The sequence below is a fragment of the Molossus molossus genome, unplaced genomic scaffold (assembly GCF_014108415.1).
Source record: "Molossus molossus isolate mMolMol1 unplaced genomic scaffold, mMolMol1.p scaffold_m16_p_19, whole genome shotgun sequence".
In the NCBI taxonomy this organism is placed as follows: domain Eukaryota; kingdom Metazoa; phylum Chordata; class Mammalia; order Chiroptera; family Molossidae; genus Molossus; species Molossus molossus.
The window spans coordinates 17,070,187-17,095,002 of record NW_023425354.1 but is presented as its reverse complement, the minus strand read 5'-3'; the positions used below and the strand labels follow the sequence as shown (position 1 = coordinate 17,095,002).

Here is a 24,816-nt window from a genome sequence, read left to right as displayed (position 1 = left end):
GCAGTGTTTTCTTGGAACTTTGAATATATTTCAAAGATGTAACACTAGATGTCGCTAACACATTGAGCTAAGAGAAATGCATCTGTTTCCACCTTGGAAAGGAAATATTTGTCCTAAAGCTTTTAGTGTAGCTTTTATACTAAAAGCTTTAGAGAAAACAGGCAAGGCATATTTGAGGTAAATACCAATTAGCTTATTATTTATTAAAGTTGGGTGTCAGTAGACCTTGCCATGTCAAGATTGCTAGCCAGGAACAATTTTTATGGATTTCTTTTGGGAACAGTATCAAGTCAGTGATCTGGGTAACTGGCAAGCTGAAAAAGTTTGAATATAAACCCCAATTAAAAAATTTCCTTTGTTGAGAATAGGGTTTTATTTTGTTTGGTCCAGTTTCTTATTACTGGAAATAGAAGTAATGATGGTTCTCTAGTCATCTGCAGTAGAAGAGCATTGGTTGTCATGAAGTGAACAAAAGCAGAAATGAAGAATACTATTGAAATAACTTGTGGAATCCACCCATGTTAGTGGAGGAAAATATATATTTTTTTCTACAGTATGTTTCTTAAGGTGTCACTTTAGAGAGGGCTTGCATCTGAAGTTTAATCTTAACTTACATTGCCTAATCTTAATTTACGTTTTAATAGTGGAGTTATGTGATTTTTATTGATTTAATATAGGCAGTTTGCTTCAAGTGAGTTTGAAATTTATTGTGAATTGGTACCTTTCTCGCTTGAAATATGTTTGATGTTTTTCTACTCTAAAACTAATATTCGTTGGATATAAGCTGACTTACGTGTCTGTGGAAGGCAGTTTTTTTCTTTTGTTAGGAAATTTATTGAATATATTGAGTAAAGTTCACAGATCTTTCTTAAGCACCCAGATTGAATTTGTATAAATGTATATAACTCTATACATCACTCAGATTAAGATATAGAACGTTTCTAACAACTCAGAAGAGTCCCTCATGCAACTTCCCTGTCAATACTGACCTCCTTGTACCTCCAAGTAATCGCTGTTCTGACTTCTGACTCAGAGATTAGTTTTTTCTATTCTTGAACTTCATAAAGTAAATATGGTTGTAGATAATACAGTCTGTATTCTTTTGTGTCTGGTTTCTTTCTCTTAACAGTATGGCTGTGAAGTTCTTTCATGTTATTGCGGATAGCAGTCATTTGTTCATATTTTTTCTGTGTAGTATTTTATCATGAATACAACACATTTTATAAAATCCATTATACAACTAATAGAAGTATTTATTGTTTCCAGTGATTGAATATTATGAATAAAGCTGTTGTAAACATTTTTGTATATTTCTTGGTGGATATATACACCCATTTCTCTTGGATATAGACCCAGGAGTGGATTTACTGTGTCATAGTGTGATGTGTATTTCATTTTAGTAGGTATTGCTGAGGAGTTTTCAAAGTGACTTACCAATAGTACTCCCACCAGCAATGTAGGAAAGTTTCATTTGCTCTATGTCTTTTGTTTTTGTCAGTCTTACATTTTAATCTTTCTGGTGGGTATGTGCTTGCATCTCATGGTGGGGTTTTATTTTGCAATAATTTCAAACCTCCTGAAAATGTTATAATTAGTACAAGGAACTCCTGTTACCTATTGGCCAGATTGATAATTATGGAGATTTTACCTCATTTACTTTATCATTCTCTCAATTTTTTTCATTGTGCACAGTTTTTTCTGAACCATTTACAACTTGGAGAAATCATGTCCCCCTTTTCCTTAAATACTTCGGTATATATTTCTCCAAAATAAGCACATTATCTTAAACAACCATAACATTATCAAAACAAGAACACTTACATTTGCCCTGGCCGGTTTGGCTCAGCGGTTAGAGCATTGGCCTGTGGTCCTGAGGGACCTGGGTTCAGTTCCCGCTAAGGGCATGTACCTCGGTTGCAGTTTGTCCCTGGCTCTGGTCAGTCGTGCGGGTGGCAGCCACTCGATGTGTCCCTTTCACATCGATGTTTCTCTCTCTCTCTCTGTTCCTCTCTCCCCCTCCTACTCTACCTGAACAAAAAATGGAAAAATGTCCTCGGGTGAGGATAATAAAAAAAAAAAGAACACTTACATTTGATATAATATTGTGTAACCCAGTCTGTCTTTTGATTTCATCATTTGTCCTAATACTCTCCCTTATAGGCATTCTTTTAAAAAAATGTATTGTTGGAAGCATTACAGATGTTCCTCCTTTTTTCCCCCATTGACACTCTCCTCCCTGCTCCTGCGCCACCCCCCACACTGCCTTCACTGCACTGTTATGCTTATATTTTTACTTTCTTATTGACTTTTGATGAAAGAAATCAGGTTCAGATTTTAAGCATTTTATTCTATTGTTAATGCTTTGTGTATCTTTTTTACTCTAAGGCCATGGAAATACTCTGTTTTCTGTTAGATGGTTGTTATCACCTTTGGGTATATGATCCATTTGAAATAATTTTTGTGTATGGTATGAGATAGGAGCCAAGGCTTTTTTAAATTAAAAAATTAATAAAAAATGATACCTAATTGATTCATTACCATTTCCTGAAAAGACCATTCTTTCCCCCATTTAATTGCAGTAACACCATATATGTGTAGGTAGTTTTTGCTTTTTTTGTTGTTTTGAATTGATTTAAAATATTTTTATTTATAAATAATTATAGACTCATGGGAAGTTAGAGAGTATTACTTAGAGTGCTGTGTACAGTTCACCCAGTGTCTCCAAAGGGGACATCATATATTAACTGTAGTGCAGTATCAGCACCAGGAAATAGACATTTACATTGATTTGAAGAAAAGTTGTAGTTTGTTTTTCTCAGTTTTATTTAGATATAATTGACCTACTATATTGATTTTTAACACTATAAATGAATGATTGTTTTGCCTGCTTTGAACTTTTTCTAAGTGGATTTACAGAATACGAATCCAGTCAGGTTTTCTTTACTTTTTCTTATTTTAAAATATGTTTTTATTGATTTTTTTTTTTAACAAAGAGTGGAAGGGAAAGAGATAGAAACATCAATATGAGAGGAATACATTCATCAGCTGCCTCCTGCATGCCCCCTACTGGGGATGGAGCTGGCAACCAGGGCTTGGGCCCTGACTGGGAATCGAACTGGGACTTCTCAGTCCATGGGATGATGCTAAACACTGAGGTACACCAGCCGGGCCAGTTAGGTTTTCCTCTGTAGACACGATGATTAATCTTGAAGCTGAGTCCCATTTAAAAAAAATTGGCCATAGATATTAGTGTTCTTCCACTCTGGCCTGGGCATTTACAGCTACACAGAGAGTGTGTATTGATTACGTGGTTCTCATCTTGCTTATGCCTTTGTTTTCTATCCTTTTTCTTTTGTGTATGTTTCTGGTTTTTAAAGGATAATGGACAGCTTGATGGGAGCTATCAAGAAGTGATAAAAAATAAGAAATGATTGTTTTAAAGGGTTAATACTATTAAAAAATTTTTTTGAATTGATTTTAGAGACAGAGGAAAGGAGAGAGAGAGATAGAAACATCAATGAGAAAGAACATCAGTTGGCCGCCTCCTGCATGCCCCCCCCACTGGGGACTGGGCCCACAACCTGGACATGTGTCCTGACCGGGAATCGAACCGGCGACCTCTTGGTGCATGGGTCGTTGCTCAACCACTGAGCTACACTGGCCGGGCAAGGGTTAATACTATTTTAAATAGGAAATTATCTAAAGTTATATAAGAAGGCACATGAATATGCAAATACACTGTAGGATAGGTAGCCTTATCTGTACCCTCTGTCTACTAAATGCCCAAAGCAAGTCCCTTAATTGTGACAGAGCAAAAATGTCTTCAGACTTTGCCAGATGTTATTTGACTGAGAAACTTCTCAGGTTGAGAACCACTGGTCTAGAGGAAATTCTCGTCAAAACTCCTGGCTTAGATATGTATAATTTGATGTGAAAAGTTGTTGTGTACAGTTAAGATTATCAGAAATTTACTGTGCATTCACACACACACACACACACACTTTAGTAAGAATTGTTTTTAAATGTGACTGAAATGTCTTTGTTATCTTTTAAAATGTTTTTATTGATTTTTAGACAGAGTAAAGGAGAGGGGGAGAGAGAGAAATATCAATGAGAGACATCTATTGGCTTTCTCCTGCACATCCCCTACTGGGGATCAAGCCCACAACCCGGGCTTATGTTCTGATTGGGAATTGAACCAGTAATCTCTTGGGGCATGGGACAACGCTCATTCCACTGAGCCGCATAAGCCTGGCTCTTTGTTATTTTTAAATATTAAAGTGCTATCCATTATAAACCTATTTTTTCAACATTTATTCAAGTTTATTGTCAGTAATCAGTTGTCTCAATTTTCTGAGAAGAATGAAATAATAGGAAATATTAGTTTTCAGGAGATTTTTAAATAAAATTAAACTAGTATTTGTTTTCTAAATTGTGCTCATATTCATTTTAATGGTTAAATTTTGGACATAGGACCAAGAGAATTAAATGAAGAATTTCTGATTTTCTAATTTTTGATTCACTTTGTCTATATATTCCAGTACTTTCTGGAAATCTTGATTTTATGTGAGCAGTTGGGAAAGTTCTTTGTAAGCCTCCCTAGAACTGGGATCATGTCTTTTTTAGACTTTTATTTCGAGAGTACATATATTAAAGCTGGAAACAGTGAAACAAGGAAGGGCCCAGGATAGAAGAAGCACCAGGAGGGTGGCAGGCCTACTTTGGCTCTCTGGAAGTGAGTCAGCACGGGGCTGCTGACAGCTCACTGACAGAGAAAAGGGGCCTTGGGGACAGGTTCAGGGGTTAGCCTTGGATGAGATGCCACTGTCCATTGCTCCCTGGTTGCAAGTCTCATGGGGACCCTTATAGTTTAGGCAGTGCTCACCAGGGAGGGAAGAAGAGGGGGAAGGGAAGGAACCTGGTCCATCAGCTTGAGGGTTTTAAAGGCTGGGAGTTTAGGGGAGGTGTGATCATGTTTAACGGTCCTTGTCTCTCCTGTAGCAACTACATTGTCTGGCAACTAGTAGGATATATATTTATATATATCACACATAGGTGTATATGTGCATATATGTTTAATAAATTTGTTTTCAGATTTCGACCTTTTGGTGGATGTTTTCATCTCAGTGTGCTAGAGACTCATTTTCAGAAAGCCTCGTAATCTTGCTATTTGTTTTCATTTCATCCCATTTGCAATCTATCCCTTTCTAAAATCTCTGTGTTCAGTAATTAATAGCACCATAACTTTTTCCTTCAGCAACACTGAAATTTCAGGGTCTATGTCAAGTGTTAGGAGATACAAATGTACCTTAAGACCTTGAGGAGATTATTCTACTGTGCAAAATGTCACTACATAATTATACTCTTGTGTCAGTGCTTCCAAAATGGAAGTGATTTTGCCCCCACAGAGACATTCGGCTACCTTTACAGACTTTTTTTTGTTGTCACAATTGGAAGTTGCTGCTGGCATCTAGTGAGTAAAAGACAGAGATGCTGCTAAACATCCCATAATGTTACAGGACAACCTCTCGCTGCAAAGAATTGTCCAGTCCAAAAGTCAATAATGCTGAGGTTGAGAAACCTTAGCCTATGAGATTTATGTTATGATGGAGACATGAACAGAGTGTCAAAGAGCGTTGAGGAGTGATGGGATGCCTGAGGACGTTTTGACACTGTACTACCTAGTCAAGTTTCATAATACTAATATAAATAATATCTATAGCCCTGGCCAGTTTGGCTCAGTGGTTACAGCGTTGGCCTGTGGTCCAGAGAGACCCAGGTTCGGTTCCCGCTAAGGGCATGTACCTTGGTTGTAGTTTTTCCCGGCCCTGATTGGGTTGTGTGAGTGGCAGCCACTCGATGTGTCCCTTTTACGTTGATGATTCTCTTTCTCTCCCTCCCACTCTACCTGAACAACAACAACAAAAAATAATGGGAAAATGTCCTTGGGTGAGGATAAAAAAAAAGAATAACAGTTCAATTGAACTCATCCGAGTCCATTTAAAAGTTTATTGCATGAAAAAAAAATATATAATTTGAATAATCAGAATATACCACACATTATTTTAGGCACATTGCCTATTCTGCCAATTTTACTAGTGAGTGATATTCCCATTTTATAGGTGAAAAAATTAAAGCTTATATTTAACTAGCTCAGTTTCTTTAGTAGATACCATTGAAAAGATAGAATTTATTTTTTGGAGTTGTTTTAGATGCATAGTAAAATTGAATGGGAAGTACAGAGAGTTCCCATATATCTCCTGCCTCCACTAACACAGCCTCTCCCCACTGTCAACATTCCACATCAAAGTGGTACGTTGGATATAATTGATGAACCTGTACTGACACATTATCACTCAAAGTCCATAGTTTACTTTAGGGTTCACTTTTGGTGTGCTTTCTAGGCATTTTGACAAATGTATAATGACATGTATCCACCACTATAGTATCATAAAGAATAGTCTCATTGCCCCAAATATCTTCTCTACTTTGCCTATTCACTGCTCTAAAAATCCTTTGTACTCTCTCTCCCCAGCCCCTGGCAGCCACTGTCTATATAGTTTTGCCTTTTCAGCATGTTATTTATATAGTTGAGATCTTACAGTGTAGCCATTTCAGATTGATTTCTTTTACTAGTCATGCACATTTTAGTTCCCCCATGTCTTTTTATGGCTTCATAGCTTATTTGTTTTTAGTGCTGAATAATATTCCTTTGTCTGATTTATCACAGTTTATTTGTGATAGATATCTTTGAAAAAATTATAACATACCATAAATATATACAAATCTCAAGTCTATAGTTTGATAACTGTGTTTATGTATGTTTACATAAGTGTGTGTACATAGGTATGCACATATATAAATAAATGAAAAATTTTCTTAGGAAGTTCCCAGTTAGTATTCCCCCTAATTCTAGGTAAAGTCATCACTCTTCTGACCATAGATTAGTTTTGCCTGTGTGGAACTTTATATAAATAGAGGCACACAATATGCATTCTTTTGTGTGTCATTTTTGCCCATTGTATTTTTTAGATTTGTCTATGGTGCCTGTTCGTATTTTTTTAATTTTGTTTTTATTACTGTGTTTTATTTTACTGATTGGATATGTCACAGTTTGTTTAGCTATTCTTTTGATGGGCATTTGTGTTTCTGGCTTTTGACTACAGTGACTATAGTGACTAAAGCTTGTATGAACATAATAGTAGATACATGCACTGTATTTTTGTTGTGGTTGATCCTTGCCCGAGAATATTTTTCCATTGATTTTTAGACAGACTGAAAAAAGAGGAAGGGAGAGAGAGAAACAGCAATGTGAGAGAGACACATTGATTGGTTGCCTCCTGCACAACCCCGACTGGGGTGTCGGATCGAACCTGCAACCCAAGTATGCGCCCATGACCCTTCGGTCCACAGGCCTACGCTCTAACTGCTAAGCCAAATTGGCCAGGGTTGCACTGTATTTTTGAGTAAGTACCTAAGGGTAGAATTGCTGGGTTCTAGGTTAGGCATATATTATTAGAAATTGCCTAGAGTTTTCCAAAGAGATTTAGCTTTATACACTTCTATTTGCAATAGGAGAGTTCTAGTTGCTCCACTTCCTGCTACAATTGGTATTGTCAATTACTTTTTATCTTGTCAATCTTTTTTTTTTTTTAATTTTTTCTTTATTAATCTTAGAGGGAGAGAGAGAGAGATAGAAACATTGATAAGAGAAAAACATTGATTTGTTGTTCCACTTATTTATGCATTCATTAGTTACTTGAATGTGCCCTGACTGGGGATTGAACCTGCAACCTTGATGTATCTGGATGCTGCTCTAATCAACTGAGCTACCCAGCTAGGGTTCATCTTGTCAGTCTTGCAAGTTAGTATGAGATCTATTTTAAAAAAAAAAAAACAACTCCAAATCCTTAGATTTTCATGTAATGTAATTAGTTGCTCCTTGGTTAGATATCTATTGCAAAACCATCTTCAGTCAACGGATCCTATCGGGATAGGTTTACAATCCCAATAAAATATGACAGACTAAGTCTTTTAAAAGTGGAAAAAGGCTATAAGCCAAAATTGGCTTATCTGTAGCACTGTTTTCTCTCTTTCTCTTTTCAACTGGACACATTCGGCACAAAATAAATAACGAGTTAAAGGGAATCCAGTTTGTGTCTCTGAGTGATTATGAAGTGTTTATGACAGCTGCTAGGCTGACACTCTCTGTAATGGTGTTACATTGACTTCTGAACACCTTCCAGTCTCCCTCCAGGCGTGTGCGTCTGTGTAGTCTGAGTGGTTTTACATTAACATCTACCCTGAGTAAGATCTTTTGACTACAGAAGTGTTACTTGCAAATGGAAGATACCATTAGGGCTGCTTCAAAGCTCAGAATGGTATTTGGATTGGTGGTGCTGAAGTAATGGCTGGTGTTTTGAAGTGTAATGTCTAAATCTGTGTTGCATAACTGGAGGACTGTGTGAGTTTAAACTGTTTTTCTTTGATCTTCCTTTCGAAAATCAGGCGGAAGGGGAAAGGTTAAAGTCGACTTAAAATGCTTCTCTCTTTGTGTGCAAAAATTTGGGAGTATGAAATTGTGATTACAAGTTCCATTCATTATTTGTGCTCTGTGCTTTTCATATTGTTCTTGAAACTCACTTCCTTCTTGCATCAAGTTTTGTAGTTTGAATTTAGTGTCAAGACCAGAAAATAGACTCAGTTGCTGTCCGCTTTATGTGGTTAGCAAATATCTGTTGTATAAGTTGTTAGTCCTCACAAATATGTGTTTTAAGTGGTTTTTGCGGTTTGCCTTTTTTTTTCTTGAAGGCATAGAGAGCAGGTTATAGAGATACTGACACTCTAACCGGATCATTTGTGGTTAGGTAGGCAAAAATAAAACAAAAGCCTTGTCCCCTTCTTCCTCCCAATTTTGGGAGCTTTCAAAAGAATTACTTTTTACTGTTAGGAATACTTTCCTCAAACTGTGCTATCTTAAGGTTTTGAAATTGTTGGAGCAGAGCTGCACTGTGGAAAATAACCCCTGGCAGTGAGACTTGTTAGAGAATAAAAGGCTGGAGTTTAAAAACAGTTTTGAATACAGTGTATTAATAGGAGATTCTGATGCCACTTTGGTCATTCTTTGGAAATACTTTTCTTTGTTTATTTATGTCTGAAATGAAAATATATCACTGAATTGGCTCACAGGGTGACTCTAGAGAGAGACTTATCAGCCCTTATTAGAGATTGCTTTGTAGTTGTAATAGCCACTCTTGTACCCAGGTGAGGTCCTTTTGTTGCTTAGTAACTAAATACTATAGTTTAGGAGGATACTTCCCACCCCTTCCCCTATATCTTTTTTTTACTTTTATCTTCTCTCCCTAATTAAAAAAAAAATTCATGGGATTTTTTTTAAGTTAAAACAAAGTAATGAAAAAATCTTGTTAAGGAACTTAATCAATTTAGTTTTGTTGTCTGTATGATTAATACATGTGAAATAGTTAGCAAAGTGGTAACTATATACTTGTATATTTAAATAGGGTCAGTTAGGTCTGTTTGGTGCTTTAGAAACTGAATTCCATAGTATAAGACATCATGGTCTATTTATTTACCCCATTTCTAAATGTCTTTACTTTTTATCCTTATTTTGGGAGGCAAGGGTATCAGGGAATGCTAAAATTTATATACAGGGTGGGGCAAAAGTAGATTTACAGTTCTTAAGGAAAATAAAACAATAATAAATAAATAATACAAGAATAACCTGTGTTTCACATACTCAGAACTGTGAACCTACTTTTGCCTTATCGACATATATTATATATATATATATTTTTTTTATTTATTTTTTTTTATGAATTTTTATTTATTTTTTTGTTACAGATATTTTACCTTTTTACCCCTTTGGCACCCCCCATCCCACTACATATATTATATTTTGAACAGATTTAGTTTTACATAAAAATTGAGTGGAAAGTATAGAGAATTGCCATGCACCCCTTCTTCCCCATTTTGCCCTATTACCATTTTACTCTAGAAAGGTGCATTTGTCAATTGATTCAGTATGTAACTGAAGTCCATAGTCAACATTTTTCTCCTTAATGAAAAAATTTTACTTGGTGCTACTTTTAAACTTTAAAACTAATAAATAACAATCTTTTTTTTTTTTTTTTTAATCCTCACCCGAGGATATTTTTCCATTTTTTGTACAGATAGAGTGGGAGGGAGAGAAAGGAAGGGAGAGAGAGAGAGAGAGAGAGAGAAACATCGACATGAAGGGACACATCGAGTGGCTGCCACCCGCATGACCAACCAGGGCCGGGGACAAACTGCAACCGAGGTACGTGCCCTTATCGGGAACCGAACCCGGGTCTCTCGGGACCGCAGGCTGACGCTCTAACCGCTGAGCCAAACTGGCCAGGGCAATAAATAACAATCTTTAAAAAAATTTTATCTTTTGATTTTTCAGGGGCGGGGGGAGAATATGAACGAGAAACATCAGCTTGTTGTTTCATTTATTTATGTATTCATTGGTTGATTCTTGTATGTGCCCTCACCGGGGATCAACCTGCAACCTTGGTTTGTCTGGGAAAATATGCTCTGACTAACTGTGCTACCCGGCCAGGGCCAAATGATGATCTTTTCAAGGAACTTCTTTTCAGTTGTGTTTGTATGGTTAGTACGTGAGAAACAATTAGAAAAGATGGATAACTCTACATTTGTTTATATAAATGAGCTGTTTTTACATCACTGTTGGTAAGAAAACCTGTTGCAGGTAAAAACATAAAAACACTTAAAGGTTGGAGTGAGCGTGGTGTATTCGTTAGGGGGGGTGGAGAGACTGCCTTGGTCTTGAAGCAGAAGTGGGAGGATAGTGAGGTAAAAACTGCTGCATGGGTGAGGGGGCAGTCCTTTCCTCGAGAGCTGTAAAACACGCCAAGAATGACTTGTACCACATTGTGTTTTATGATACGGTATTAAGAAATTTCCAGGTATTAAATATTAACATGCTTTGAAAACAGTGGGGCAATGACAAATTATACTCAATACCATTGAGATTGAATGGTGATGCCATATAGACTCAGTCATTTATTTATCAGCTAATTCATTCAACAAAGATCTTCATGACTTGAGTTATCTTTTGAGTGCCAACTACGGGTTACGTATTTTAAATATACAATTTGACACAGTTGCCTTGTTAGATAGATATGTCATCACCCTTATTTTAAAAGCCAAACTCAGATTTAGCAAATTTGTGTAGTTAATAAACACAAGTCAGATTTATAAACTGTTAGAATCATTGATGTTGTTGCTGTATGATATTTGTAACTGATGATCTGGCATGTTGTACATATTTGGCATTGTTGCCATACGCCATTATTTTGGAAACAAACAACAAACTTCCAGGGTACCACCTGTTGACTGCTTTAATTCCCTTAGACTTCCTAGGTGGAATCAGAGCTATTGCTTGTCTAGAGAATTCTGATGTGAAAGATATATATATATATATTTATTTATACTCACCCAAGGACATGTTTATTGATTTGAGAGAGAGAGAGAGAGACAGAAAGAGAGAAACATTGATTGGTTATCTCCTCATCCTGGCCAGGGCAACATGAAAATTTTTGACTGAAATTGATGTGTTTAAGATACACCTGAGGAATTATTTTTTATATTGTCTATCATGTCTAGTGACTTGGTCTTTTTTTTTTGTTAATCCTCACCCGATGATATTTTTCCACTTATTTTTAGAAAGACTGGAAGAAAGGGATGGGGAGAGAAACATCAGTTGGTTGCCTCCCACATGACCCCAACTGGGGTCAGGGATCAAACCTGCAACCTGGTATGTGCCCTTGCCTGGGAATCAAACCCAAGATCTTTGGGCCAACACTCTAGCCGCTGAGCCAAACCGGCCAGGGTTGATGGCTTGGTCTTTTAAATCATATATCCAGGCTGCCCAGCTGGTGTGGCTCAGTGGTTGAGTGTCTACCCATGCACCAAGAGGTCGCCAGTTCAATTCCCGGTCAGGGCACATGCCCAGGTTGTGGGCCCGAACCTCAGTGGGGGGGGGGCATGAAGAAGGCAGCCAGTCTATGTTCTCTCTCATCGATGTTTCTCTCTCTTCCTCTCCCTTCCTCTTTCTCTAAAAATCAATACAGAAAAAATATTTTTTTAATTAAAAAAAATATATATTTCCAGCCTAGAAGTGATTTGCTACATAAGATGTAGCCATTTTGAGAAATAGGTAAATCAGTACTTGATTTGAAATTTTTTCTTTTAAAGATTAAAGCTTGTCAAATATCTATTTTCTTTTTCTTTTTTATCTTCACCCGAGGACTTTTTATCCATTTTTTGTTCAGATAGAGTGGGAGGGAGAGAGAGAGAGAAAAACATCGACGTGAAAGGGACACATCGAGTGGTTGCCACTCGCACGACCCAACCAGGGCCGGGGACAAACTGCAACCGATGTACGTGCCCTTAGCAGGAACCGAACTCGGGTCTCTCTGGACCACAGGCCGACGCTCTAACCACTGAGCCAAACCAGCCAGGGCTAAATATCTATTTTCTGAATCATCATGCTTTTGTTTGAACTGCTTGAATTATAGGAGAAACCGTGATTTTTTTATGTGTTCACTTTTTAGCAGTGACTGAATTTGCTTTGAATGTTTGTATGAATACTTACACATCAATTTTTTATGTCAAGGGATATCATTTTTGTATAAGGCAACCATTTGTACCTTAGTTGGGTGGAAAGATTGCTCATGACTGGATTTGGAATTAAAATACAAATTTGATTAGGTACAAAAAGATCTACCTTTTTCCAGAGCTGCAGTAATGAGTTCTTGGATCTCATTCATATTATTTTTTAAGTATTTTTAAAAAATATATTTTTACTGATTTTTTTTTAAGAGATAAAGGAAGAGAGAGAGAGCTAGAAATATCGATGTGAGAGAAACATCGATTGACTGCTTTCTGTATGCCCCCTACTGGGGATCAAGCCTGCATCCTATCCTGGGCATGTGCCCTGTCCGGGCATCAAACCAGGACCTCTCAGTCCATGGATTGTCACCCAATCCACTGAGCCACACCAGCTGGGCTCATTCATATTCTTTACTGTTTATCACACATACCTCTGGAAATCAAAGGCCTTTAGGATAAATGTCTTATGTCCTTTGCCCTAATGGAGGGCTACTGTAATACAAACTGTTTCTCTATGTAGTTTGAGGCAGCATTGCTTTTCCAGAGATTTATTTATACATTTTGTTCACTGTGATCAATATATTTAAATCCATGCGTTAAAAAAATATAAAGCAAATGTATTGGGCAAGAGACTTTAAAAGTCATTCATGAAGTAGTGTAATTAAATGCCAACCAGGGCCAGGGATCAAACCTGCAACCCAGGTACATGCCCTTAACTGGGAATTGAACCCTTGACCCTTTGGTCCTCAGGCTGATGCTCTAACCACAGAGCCAAATTAACCAGGGCTCTGACTGTTATATTTTAATAAAATTTGCTAAACAGAATCAATTGCAGACCACAATTTTCCATTTGACCATTGTCTAAAAGGGTAGTTGGGGGTGTAAATATGTACTCTTGTCCTAATTCTGTGTCATTTTAAAACATTATTGTTACTGTCCTTGGTATTTGATTGAATTTTCTGTTTTGTAGTAAGATATGTCTGAAAAGTCATCACGGTTTCAGAAAAAGTTTGGTTCTGAGGGCTAGATGATCTTCATTTGCTTTTAGAATTTCTCTAAAGGCACATATAAAACTCTCCCACAACTTTTACAGTGTTTTCTCTGTATGTATTATTGTCTCGGCTGTTATAATTCCCTTTTGCCTTAGATTGAGTTGTGAGATTCTAAACTTGTACTTTCCCCCCATCTTATTTGGTTTGGTATGTAATTTGCATATTTTCACCATGCGAAAGCTATTTTCTATGGTTGGAAAAGATTTTTTTCCTACAGTGTGAACAAATCATTCTTTGTTCTCCTTATTGTGCCTCCAAACTGGTACGTCCGGTTTATGGTCCAAACAACAAAAGTCTGTCATCAGAAATTAAAATGCCAGTAAGAACAAAGGCAGAGACCCATGAGGAGCTATTGGAGAAGTTTCCTTCTCTCCCCAAGTGACTGCAGTTGCCAGGAAGGTGGAACATTGCTTGGTACACTCCTTCCTTGTACTTCTGCCCTTGCATTTATTACTATTGTTGGATTAAAAGTGAATTTACAGCTCCTGGTAATTCTATTCAGGATCTATAAAGTCCTCATCTCTGAGATTCTTTGCCACTTTCAATGAGCTCTTTTTAAGAAAACTAAAAATCACTTTGAAAGCTTTTAATAAATGTAATCAGTTTTGACACTTATTTATTTGAGAGCAAAATTACAAGTGAACATACTGTATAAAATATTAGAGGCAATTGAAAATGGCAGCTAAAGCAGAGCCTGTAAGGATATGTATCCTTTCTAAAGTGTGTCCATCCCTGTGTACACTTCCTTAGTACAGTCTCTGTTCTGAAATAGTAGTACAGTATAGAATTTACACATACTAGAGCGTTTTCTCCTCTGGGAAGTTTGATGTTTGTGGTTCACTTAGGATACTTTAGAATTATGCTTGTAACAATTCTGATTTTTAACATATTCACAACTATCTATAAATAGTGGCAATGTTTCTTTCATTCTTCCCTTATGTTGTAATTGTTAGCTTCTAGGACCTTAACTTAGAGTCAGTAAAAGATAGGTAATGAATGGGAGGAAGCCTTTTATAATCAGTCCTCATGTTTTTTTGTTTGTTCATTTTGTTTTAGGCTCTTCTTTTAATTAATTTATTTTTGTTGCAGATGTGTCTCTGTTATCCCTCACTGACACCCTCCTTCCTGCTCCCATCCCCCCTTCACACTGTTGTTGTCTATGTACATTGGTTATGCATATATGCGTATAAGTTCTTTGTTTTTTTCTACCTGTTGCTGTACATTTAAAGAGGGATTTAGAGTAGAAGCTGGCATTTACGTTTGTTTTGAAAGGCATTACTCTGAAAAACGTGTTCAGATTTCAAAATGTTCTTTTATATCAAAGTAAACTCTTGTGTATTAATTCAGTGATAATAACCGTTTATTATATTGTGAGTATGCCAAGACAGATTGGTTTTATTCTATACTGTTTAGTGTAATTTAGTACAGCAGCTCAGTTAAATATGATTAATTCTGTTAAACTTTAGAGCTTTATTTGATAGAACCAAAAGTTAAGTGGTAGACCAGTGGTACATGGAAATAATAGTATAGAGCAGATTTTGTGTTAGAATACTATGATTTGTTATGAGTATAAACTTTATTTGTGACAGTGAGAAGTGTTTTTCATTGCTCTAATTATAGTTTCAGTGCAAGTTCTATTTTTTATTTCCTTGTTAATAAAATAGTATTTGTGTTAAAGAAGAATATTATTCATTTTCCAACAGACAATTTATTTTCAAACAGTAAATGACTTGACAACTTTGGTGGAGAAAGCCAATGATGCACCCATTCTGTAATTGGGTTACATTAGTGATATGCCTTTCAGTGAAAGTGTGCTTAAAATCAGAGATGGTGATTTTTATATTTCAGAGAATGTGTAATTGTTGCTTTGGGTGCCGAAAAAAATGACTTTTAAAGGCTTTTTCTAAATTTCATTCTATAATAATAAAATGTGGACTTAAGAGCTGCAGTATATAATGGCCATGGTTTTCATTTTCAGAATTAATATTCACAAAGGAATTTGTAGAGGGGAAAATTCTTATAATTTGCTAAGCTAAGTTTTGTAGCCTTTGTGTTTAATTGGTGATAGGTGGTGCTATTATTACATAGTTAGTCCAAAGGGCCCAGCATTCCTCTATCTCTGCATCTCAGGTGCTATTAGAGGGATTTGTCATTGTGGCCAATGAATAAGTTGTAATACTTTTTATAAGCAAAATGAATATGATGGCTCTTTAGGCATTACCATAATTTAACATTTATAAGAAACAAAAATATTTATAGGTTGCTGCACTTAAATTCTGATAGAAGATGAAGATCTAAAAAAGTAGTTAATCTAAAAGGCAGCTCTACAGATTTATAGTTTAATATTGGAAGATTTATAAGCCTTTTATTTTATAATGTATACACTGTTGATATTTTAAACTGCTTGTCTGGCAGGCCTGTGTAAAAAAAGACCAGCAGCATGTTTCCTCTACTGAATGTTTATCATTGTTATATCTGTTTAAAGTTCTTGAGTATTTGGAACTAATTGTATAATGTTTGCCATTTTCCCTATCTGATATTACATATTCCATCAAACACTTGACAATTATGAAAATGTACTGGGGGAAAAAATGAAAATGTATTGGGAACTACATTACCACTTAAAGTAGTTTGTAAAGCCTTTTTTAACTAACTTCAAATTTAACCTACTCAGTATTTCAGTTAACCGCAAACTTTTCTCTTGAATTACTAATCTTGAAAAAGAGTTCTTTTTTTCCCCACACTTGACACACATACTAGCATATCCCTTTACCTTTGGATACATAGATTCCTGTACTCTTTGCATCTGAGGAATAAATCTGATAGACTCAAAATGAGTGGTCATTCATATAGTGTTATGTTGTAAGATGAAGATGATGACATTTAATGATGCTTACATATTTTTATATTCATATAATATAGAAATTAAAAGTATCTTTGCCTTTTAGCACTTTAAAAAAATTATTTTTTCTTTATTTTTAGAGGGAGAGGGAGAGGGAGAGAAAGATAGAAACATTGATGAGAGAGAACATCAATTGGCCACCTCCTGCATGCCCCCCACTGGGGGTTTGGCCCACAACCTGGGCATGTGCCTTGACTGGAATCGAACCAGAGACCTTTTGGTGCATGGGTGGATGCTCAACCACTGAGCCACACTGGCTGGGCTTTTTTTTTTAAAAACAACTCCTTTTTTTTTAAAATTCTCACTTGAGGACATATTCTTACATTTTTTGTTCAGATAGAGTGAAAGGAAGGGAGGCAGAAAGAGAGAGAGAGAGAGAGAGAGAGAGACAGACAGACAGACAGACAGACAGACATCGACGTGAAAGGGACACATCGAGTGGCTGCCACCCGCACGACCAACCAGGGCCGGGGACAAACTGCAACCGAGGTACATGCCCTTAGCGGGAACTAAACCTGGGTCTCTCTGGACGGCAGGCCAACGCTCCAACCGCTGAGCCAAACCAGCCAGGGCTGGGCTGTCTTAACACTTTTATCTCCTCAGTTTATAAATGCAAAAGAATAAGCTTATCGGAGGTGGGGGAAATGGGGAAATGTTGGTCAAAGGGTCCAAAGTTGTAGTCATGTAATATGAATAAGTCCAGAGATCTAATGTTAAATTGTGGCATGATGACTGTAGTTAACAATACTGTATTGAATACTGAAAAAATGCTAAGAAGTAGATTGCAGGTACCCTCATCATACAATAAAGGTAACTCTGAGGAGATGACAGCAATAATCATTTTACTGTGTATATCAAGCCATCTCATTGTATAGCTTGAATATATACCATTCTTATTAAAAATATGTTTTAGAAAGATAAAATGAATATAAAAAGTGTCTATAGAGGTTAAATGATTTATTCAAGGCGATTAACAGCTAGTTTAGTTGCAGAACCACGTCCAGTGACTCATTGACATTTCACGTCAGTATTCTTTGCAAAATATTTTGCTTTTTCTCTTTTACAACATATTTGTGAAATTTACTATAACATTTAATGTCTTCTTTTAAAAATAACTAAGACTATTTATCTTCTTTTTACATGGAAAACTGAATACTAATAAATTACACTTGCTTTGCTTTAAAATGGAAGGCAGTCATGCAGGAACTGAGCTGACTTATAGTAGTTTATTAAAGATAAAAATTATAGACTTCTAGAGCAGACCAATTTATTCTCCTATTCATATTAAGTGCACGCTCTTACAGTTTTCTAAAAATACTAATGATAACTTAAGATATGAATATATTTATTGTGTATGATTAACCATAGATGTATATGAATGTGTGTGTATTTTACATTTGAGACAATAAATTATGATAACATTTAGGAGATCTCGTTTTCAGATATTAATGTTCTGACCTGTGTTTTCATTTACCGAAATTTTTTTCTGTCTTCTCTTGCAGATCAGTGGGGAAGCACAGGAACTCTTTTCTGTTCGACATGGCCCAATCCGAGCAGCCAGAATCTTGCCTGCTCCACAGTTTGGTGAGTGTAGCCCTTAAGAAGAAACAAATCATTCAGAAAGTTTCTCTTTTATTGGTCTTGGACTACAGACAGCAAGAATGATAACTAAAGTCTGTTTTCTCCCAAGTGTCTTTACCCTTCTTCTCCTCCCCCTAAGATAAACTCAGTCCTGTCAGTTGAAATGGAAATAGGTAATCTTAACCAATTCAATATGGCCATTCACTTTCTGCTGTGTTTTTGATTTATCTTCATCCTCTTTGATCTTGATTTAGCCTCTCACTTGGCTGGCTCTTTCTTGAAGCCTCTTCTCTCCTGGTTTTCATGGCATCGCTCTTCTCAGGTCCCTTCCTTGCTGACTGTGCTGCTTTTGTTATGTTTCTGGTTTAGCTTTCTTCTCTGGGTAGTCCCCAAGTCTCTGTTCTTGTCTTTGCTCTTCTTCCCAGTTACACTTACTGCCTTGGGGAGCTTGGTTTTTCATCATTATCTTGATTCTAGATGAGTCCGCTCTCTGTATTTCTAGCTATGTCAGAAGTAGTTACTTGCTTTGGACCTTGGATCTCTGCTTTAATAATGAATACTTCTTAATGTTGTACTTAAACATCCTGTTTCATTTTTGTTTTTTAAAAAATCAAGTACATTTTAAAATTAAATGTGCTACTTGGGTGCCTAAGTAACTACTGACTTTTTATTAATCTGAGCTTTCTAAAGGTTGCGTTTTCTCATTCACTTGTCTGTGTTCACTCAATATTTTCACGTGTGCACTAAAAACAATCCTATTAATATTATTTGCATACTTTAAAATCTTTGTAAAAAGAGGATATTAAAATATTTGAATTCTATACTGTTTTTAAAGTTTATCGAGAAGTTGGGAAATCTTCCTTATAATACTTCGTTAAGCAGTAAATTCTCTAAATCGATGAGAATGATTTTTATTAAAACTACTGTGTACATAAATACTGTTAGGGATTAATGTAATGATTAAATCTGCTTAATTGAAATGGGAAGGGTGGAGGTAGTAAGGCAACAGTATCCTGCAGTCGAGTGGAGGATTTTCTCTCCTTGTTATTGAACTGTGTCACACACACAGATTCAGCTGTTTTTCCCTCCTTCTCTCCTTTGCACTGACACTGTCTTGCTCCATTTTCTGTTGTAGTTATGTTTTGGTGAAATCTTTTGGGAAAGATGAGTGTAGAACATTATTTTTTGGAAAGTTTTTTGGAATAGTCAGCTTTTGCTTTGGATGGTTAGAATCAAGAACTTTAAAGGACTGTGCTACGTCTTTGTTTCTTTTGTATGTAATTGACAGGCAGATTTCTTCCCCTTCATTTCATTTATGAAGATTTTTTGTTTATGTCAATTATTAATGTTCAACTTTTCTCAACTTTTGATTTGGGCAGATACTTCATGAGCGAGTATAAAGCTATAACAATACTGCTAGTAGTATTTGAGTATGTTTAATTTATTTTGTCTAAAAAAGATTCCTCCATCTTCTATAATATGCTTTAAAAATATTAGATTTAAAATATAATTTCACATAGCTAAATATTCTGTTATTACTTGCAAAAATTACATCTCATTTATTTTATTTGCTTAGTTTTCTTAGATTTGTTTTTATTAATGTTATATATGCAAACGATCACATAAAATTTGTAATGGAAAAACGAGTACTCCTTCCCTCTCTTGTCCATTTTGCTTTATGTGCTCATTTTGATGGAATAAGTCCTTAAGAAGTTTCCTGAAAAAGGATGTGTGGTAGATCTTGTGTGTCTGAAGATGTCTTTATTCTTACATATTCTTGATTTATAATTTGTCTAGGTAACAAATACTTGATTGTAGCATGGCTCGTTGGTTGAGCATTGACTCATGTACCAAGAGGCTGCCGATTCGATTCCCGGTCAGGGCACATGCCCATGTTGTGGGCCTGATCCCCAGTGGGGGGCTTGCAGGAGGCGGCCAGTTGATGTTCTCTCTCATCGATGTTTCTTTCCATTTCTCTCTCCCTCTCCTTTCCTTTCTCTAAAATCAATTAAGAAAAAAAAATCAATAAAGAAAAAAATATTAAAACAAAAACAAAAAAACAAATACTTGATTGTAAATAATGTTACTTCAGAATTTTGAAGGTATTGGTCTAGTACTGTGGTTGAAAAGTCTGAAGCCATTTTGATACCATTTTCTTTGTATATGGCTTGTTTTTCTCTCTGGCATCCAGTAGAATGTTGGCTTTTTTCTGAGTGTTCTGAAAAATTGCAGTTTTGTTTCGGGGACCCCTCAATGTGGAAATACAGATACTATACATAATTTTTAAAAAATTCTCACCCGAGGAAATTATTCTATTTATCTTTAGATGGAGTGGGAGGGAGAGAAAGGGAGAGAGAGAGAAACATCGATGTGAGAGGGACACATCGACTGATTGTGTCCTGCATGACCTCCACCAGGGCCGACCAGGGCCAGGACGAACCGCACCCGAGGTACGAGGTACGAGGTACGTGGTACGTGCCCATGGCTGGAATTGAGCCCGCCACTCATTGATCCTCGCCCGATGCTCTACTGCTGAGCCAAACCGGCCAGAGCAGTACTGTACATAATTTTGAGAAAATTTCTTCTATTGTTTTTTTGATAATTTTTTCTAAGGTTTTTTTTTGGTCCTCTCTTTCTTGTACTTGTATTATTTGTCTGTTATACCCCCTAGACTGAATAATTAAAAATTAATTTGTTTCCTGTTCTTTAGGGGACATTGTCTCAATGTGTATTACTAACTCGTCTATTAAATAATTCTATTCTGCTGTCATGTCTTTTTTTTTTTTTGTAATTTTTGTATCTGCACCTTTCACACCCAACACTTCCCTCCCTTTTTACTTCCTTTTCTCTCTTTCCTTCCTTCTTTTTCTTTCTTGGTGTAATTTACATATAAATATTACCAAATAGAAATACTTCAGGACCAAATAACAGATATTCTGGGACTACAACATTGGATAACATTTGCAAATCAATCACTTTGATTTACCATATCAATAGAATGAAGGAGAAAACCCATGTGATCATCTCAATAGAAGTGGAAATCACCATTGACAAAATTTAGTAGCCATTTATGACAAAAAAAAGAAAACTTTTAGCAAATTAGGAATATAAAGAAACATCATCAGTATGATAAAGACTATCTATAAAAAAATATAAAGCCATCATCATACTCAATAGTGATATATTAAATACTTTACTGCTGGTTTTGGCCAATTTGGCCCAGCGGTTGCAACGTAGTCCCTCAAACCAGAGAGTTGCGGGTTCCATGCCAGACAAGGGCACATGCCTCGGTTTTGGTTCAATCTTGGCCCTGGTTGGGGTCATGCGGGAGGCAGCCAATTGATGTGTCTCTTTCACATCTATGTTTTTCTCTCCCTCTCCCTCATTCCTCTCTTCCTCTCTCCTACTCTATATGAAAATTGATGGAAAAATATCCTTGGGTGAGCATTTAAAAACAAAACAAAAAACAAACCATAAGATTTAACCCACCTCTTTCTACTGGTGTACAAATGCCAAGTATTTTCTGAAGCTTGTAATCTGTAAACAATTCAGCTATGCAGTCAAAAATACTAATTGTTGCTGGTTTTTAATGATGTGAATGCTGAAATTATTTTTCTAGAAACAAACATGAGTAGAACGACTTTAGAGTTGTTAGTTAAACTTTTTCTCATTTGCTTATTTTTTGTCAAATTTCAAATAGGTCTCAAGTTTTCATTACGGTTCTTATGGTACAACCACCTGTTTCATCCTTTCAAACAACTTTAAGTGTGGTTTTTAACATGTTCAAGCCAGAGCTGTTTGATTTGTTCAATTGTAAGAAATCAGAAATTTTTATTAACTTCTCCAGAAGGTTTGTTGTAAATATTATTTTCCTGTAAAATTTTAATGACCATGGTTAGACAAATAAATCCTATACACACACACACACACACACACACACACAGAGTCTGTTCAGCCAAAATACTAGCAACCTTTCAAAAATAGGCACCCCCCCCCACACACACAGTCTCCTCAGCCAAAATACTAGCAACCTTCCAAAAGTAGGCCAACTGACATTTGCTTACAGTCATCACCAGCATCTTGCAAAGAGGGAACCAACAGGCTTACCCACATTTTAAATGACCAAACTATGAGATTTAGTCTTTTGTAATGTTTTCTGCCCTAATAACTTCCCAGTTTGCCTTCTGTATTTTTTTTTATCCTCACCCGAGGACATTTTTTCATTTTTGTTCAGGTAGAATGGGACGGAGAGAGAGGAAGAGAGAGAGAGAGGACATGAAAGGGACACATCGAGTGGCTGCCTCTCGCATGACCCCAGCCGGGTCTGGGGACAAACTGCAACCAAGGTACATGGCCTTAGCGGGAACCGAACCCGGGTCTCTCTGGACTGCAGGCCGATGCTCTAACTGCTGAGCCAAACCACCCAGGGCTGCCTTCTGTATTTTTTTCATAACACTTAGTCTTTATCATCGGGGCCTTTATTACTTGGTATAATTTAGGTTTTTACAAAATTTGGCTAAGCCTGTGACTTAGATAAATTATAACTGGGGAACATATGTTCTGTTCATCTCTTTTTGTTTGTTTTAGTGTCAGATTTTTATTATCAGAGTCATTCTGAAGATACAAAGCTTCTTTTTTTATTTATTTAATTTTATTTATTTTTAATCCTTATCTGAGGACATTTTTTGATATTTTGTTCAGATAGAATGTGGGGGGGAACATCGACGTGAAAGGGACACATCGAGTGGCTGCCACCCACACGGCCCAACCAGGACCAGGGACAAACTGCAACCGAAGTATGTGCCCTTAGCGGGAAATGAACCCGGGTCTCTCTTGACCGCTGGCTGACGCTCTAACCGCTGAGCCAAACCGACCAGGGCCAAAGCTTTTTTTTTTTTAAATCCTAACCTGAAGATACAATTTCTGTTGATTTTTTTTATTTTTTATTTTTTTTTTAGAGAGATTGGAAGGGAGGGACGGAGGGGGGGAGAGAGAGAAAGAGAGAAACATAGATGTGAGAGAGACACATTGATTCGTTGCCTCCTGCACATGTCCCGACTGCACCCCAACATCCCAACTGGGGCCAGGGATTGAACCTGCCACCCAGGTATGTGACCCTGATTGGGAATTGAACCTGCGGCCCTTCCGTGTGTGGGCTGACACTCTAACCACTGAGCCACAGTGGTCAGAATGATACACAGCTTCTTAATTATACAACATTGGTTCAGTACTTAGCCTGTGTCTATTATGTCTTGTATCTTTTTTTTTTTTTTTTTTTAATCCTCACCCGAGGACATTTTTCCATTTTTTGTTCAGGTAGAGTGGGAGGGGGAGAGAGGAACAGAGAGAGAGAGAGAGAAACATCGATGTGAAAGGAACACATCAAGTGGCTGCCACCCGCACAACCAACCAGGGCCGGGGACAAACTGTAACCGAGGTACGCGCCCTTAGCGGGAACCGAACCCGGGTCTCTCAGGACCGCAGGCCGACGCTCTAACCGCTGAGCCAAACCGGCCAGGGCTATGTCTTGTATCTTTTTTTCCCCTTCTAGTCCCAGCAGTCTTCTTTTCTGTGAATCCTCTTCTAACAGGATATCGTGGTTTATTTTTTCCCTATCGTTGGCCATGTGAATGGGCTGAGTTTTAAGTTTTTACTCTCCACATCCTTTGGGGTGGGTTTCTGTTTCTGAGCTATGTTGAGAACTCCTGCTGTTTGACTGTGGTGTTCGGCTGTTACTAAACTCTAAACCATTAACTCTTCACGCAGACCAGCTGTGAAATGAGAAGTTTATTATTCCTCAATATAGTATTTTTATTCTCACTTGGCAAGACCTATGCTTGTTGTATTTCCAGTCGTTTCTGTTGTGGAGCAGTCTCCCCAGAACTTCTGTCGTCCTCATGTAACTGGGCAGCCTGCACAGACCTCTAACTCCTGGGTCTGCGTGTAGAGAGAGGGCATTGGGGCACATGGAGAGAAGCATGCACCCAGGCCTGCGTTTAGTGTAGGCCTTTGCCACTTGATAGTTGTATAGCATGTGTGTGTGTGCATGCATGTATGCGGGAGAATCACTTAATCTCCCTAGACCTATTTCTTTCACTATGTGATGCTGATCGACCTGGATATGGTCAGAGAGCTCCAGGTACTCTGAAGAGATGATGCCTATGGGACCCTTTCCAAGAAGGATGCTGATGCTTAAGACGAGACACTGGCTAGTGATGGCCCATTTCTACTGGTCAAAGACCGGCAAGAAGCACCAGGCTTCTCGTGTCCATGTATGAAATATTCAAACCTGTAGAGAATTTTTGAAAGAGTTTATTTGAACCAAACTGACAACATGTGCCAGGGAGCAAGATCTCAAATGCTCTTTTCTGTTCATCTTCAATTTCTTTATTTTTCTTTTGGTTAGAGAAATAGTATTTCTAGGGTAGAAGGTTTTAGAAGTGTTGCTTTTTTAGTGTTTTAGTGTTTTTGATGTCATGGTGTTGAATTTGTAGAACTGATCTAAGTGTATTCTTTTTATACCTGTGTGAACCCTGTAATTAGGGACTTTCCCTATGAGGGCTGTAGTGAGAGGGACGTATACTGCACAGAAAGGAAAGGAAG

General features: G+C 37.0%; 1 protein-coding gene across 14 annotated transcripts in view; it reads left to right on the top strand.

The window, feature by feature from the left end:
• The window catches only part of BCAS3 (BCAS3 microtubule associated cell migration factor), a 517,634-nt gene that overhangs the window by 34,779 nt on the left and 458,039 nt on the right, over positions 1 to 24,816 (top strand). For all 14 annotated transcript variants that reach the window (XR_004960281.1, XR_004960283.1, XR_004960284.1 and 11 more), the window contains exon 6: positions 18,135 to 18,216. Coding sequence is in view for 9 of the 14 variants with exons in the window: in XM_036268042.1 (XP_036123935.1) it covers positions 18,135 to 18,216 (82 nt within the window). In the remaining 5 variants the exon portion in view is untranslated. The remainder of the gene's footprint in view (positions 1 to 18,134; positions 18,217 to 24,816) is intronic.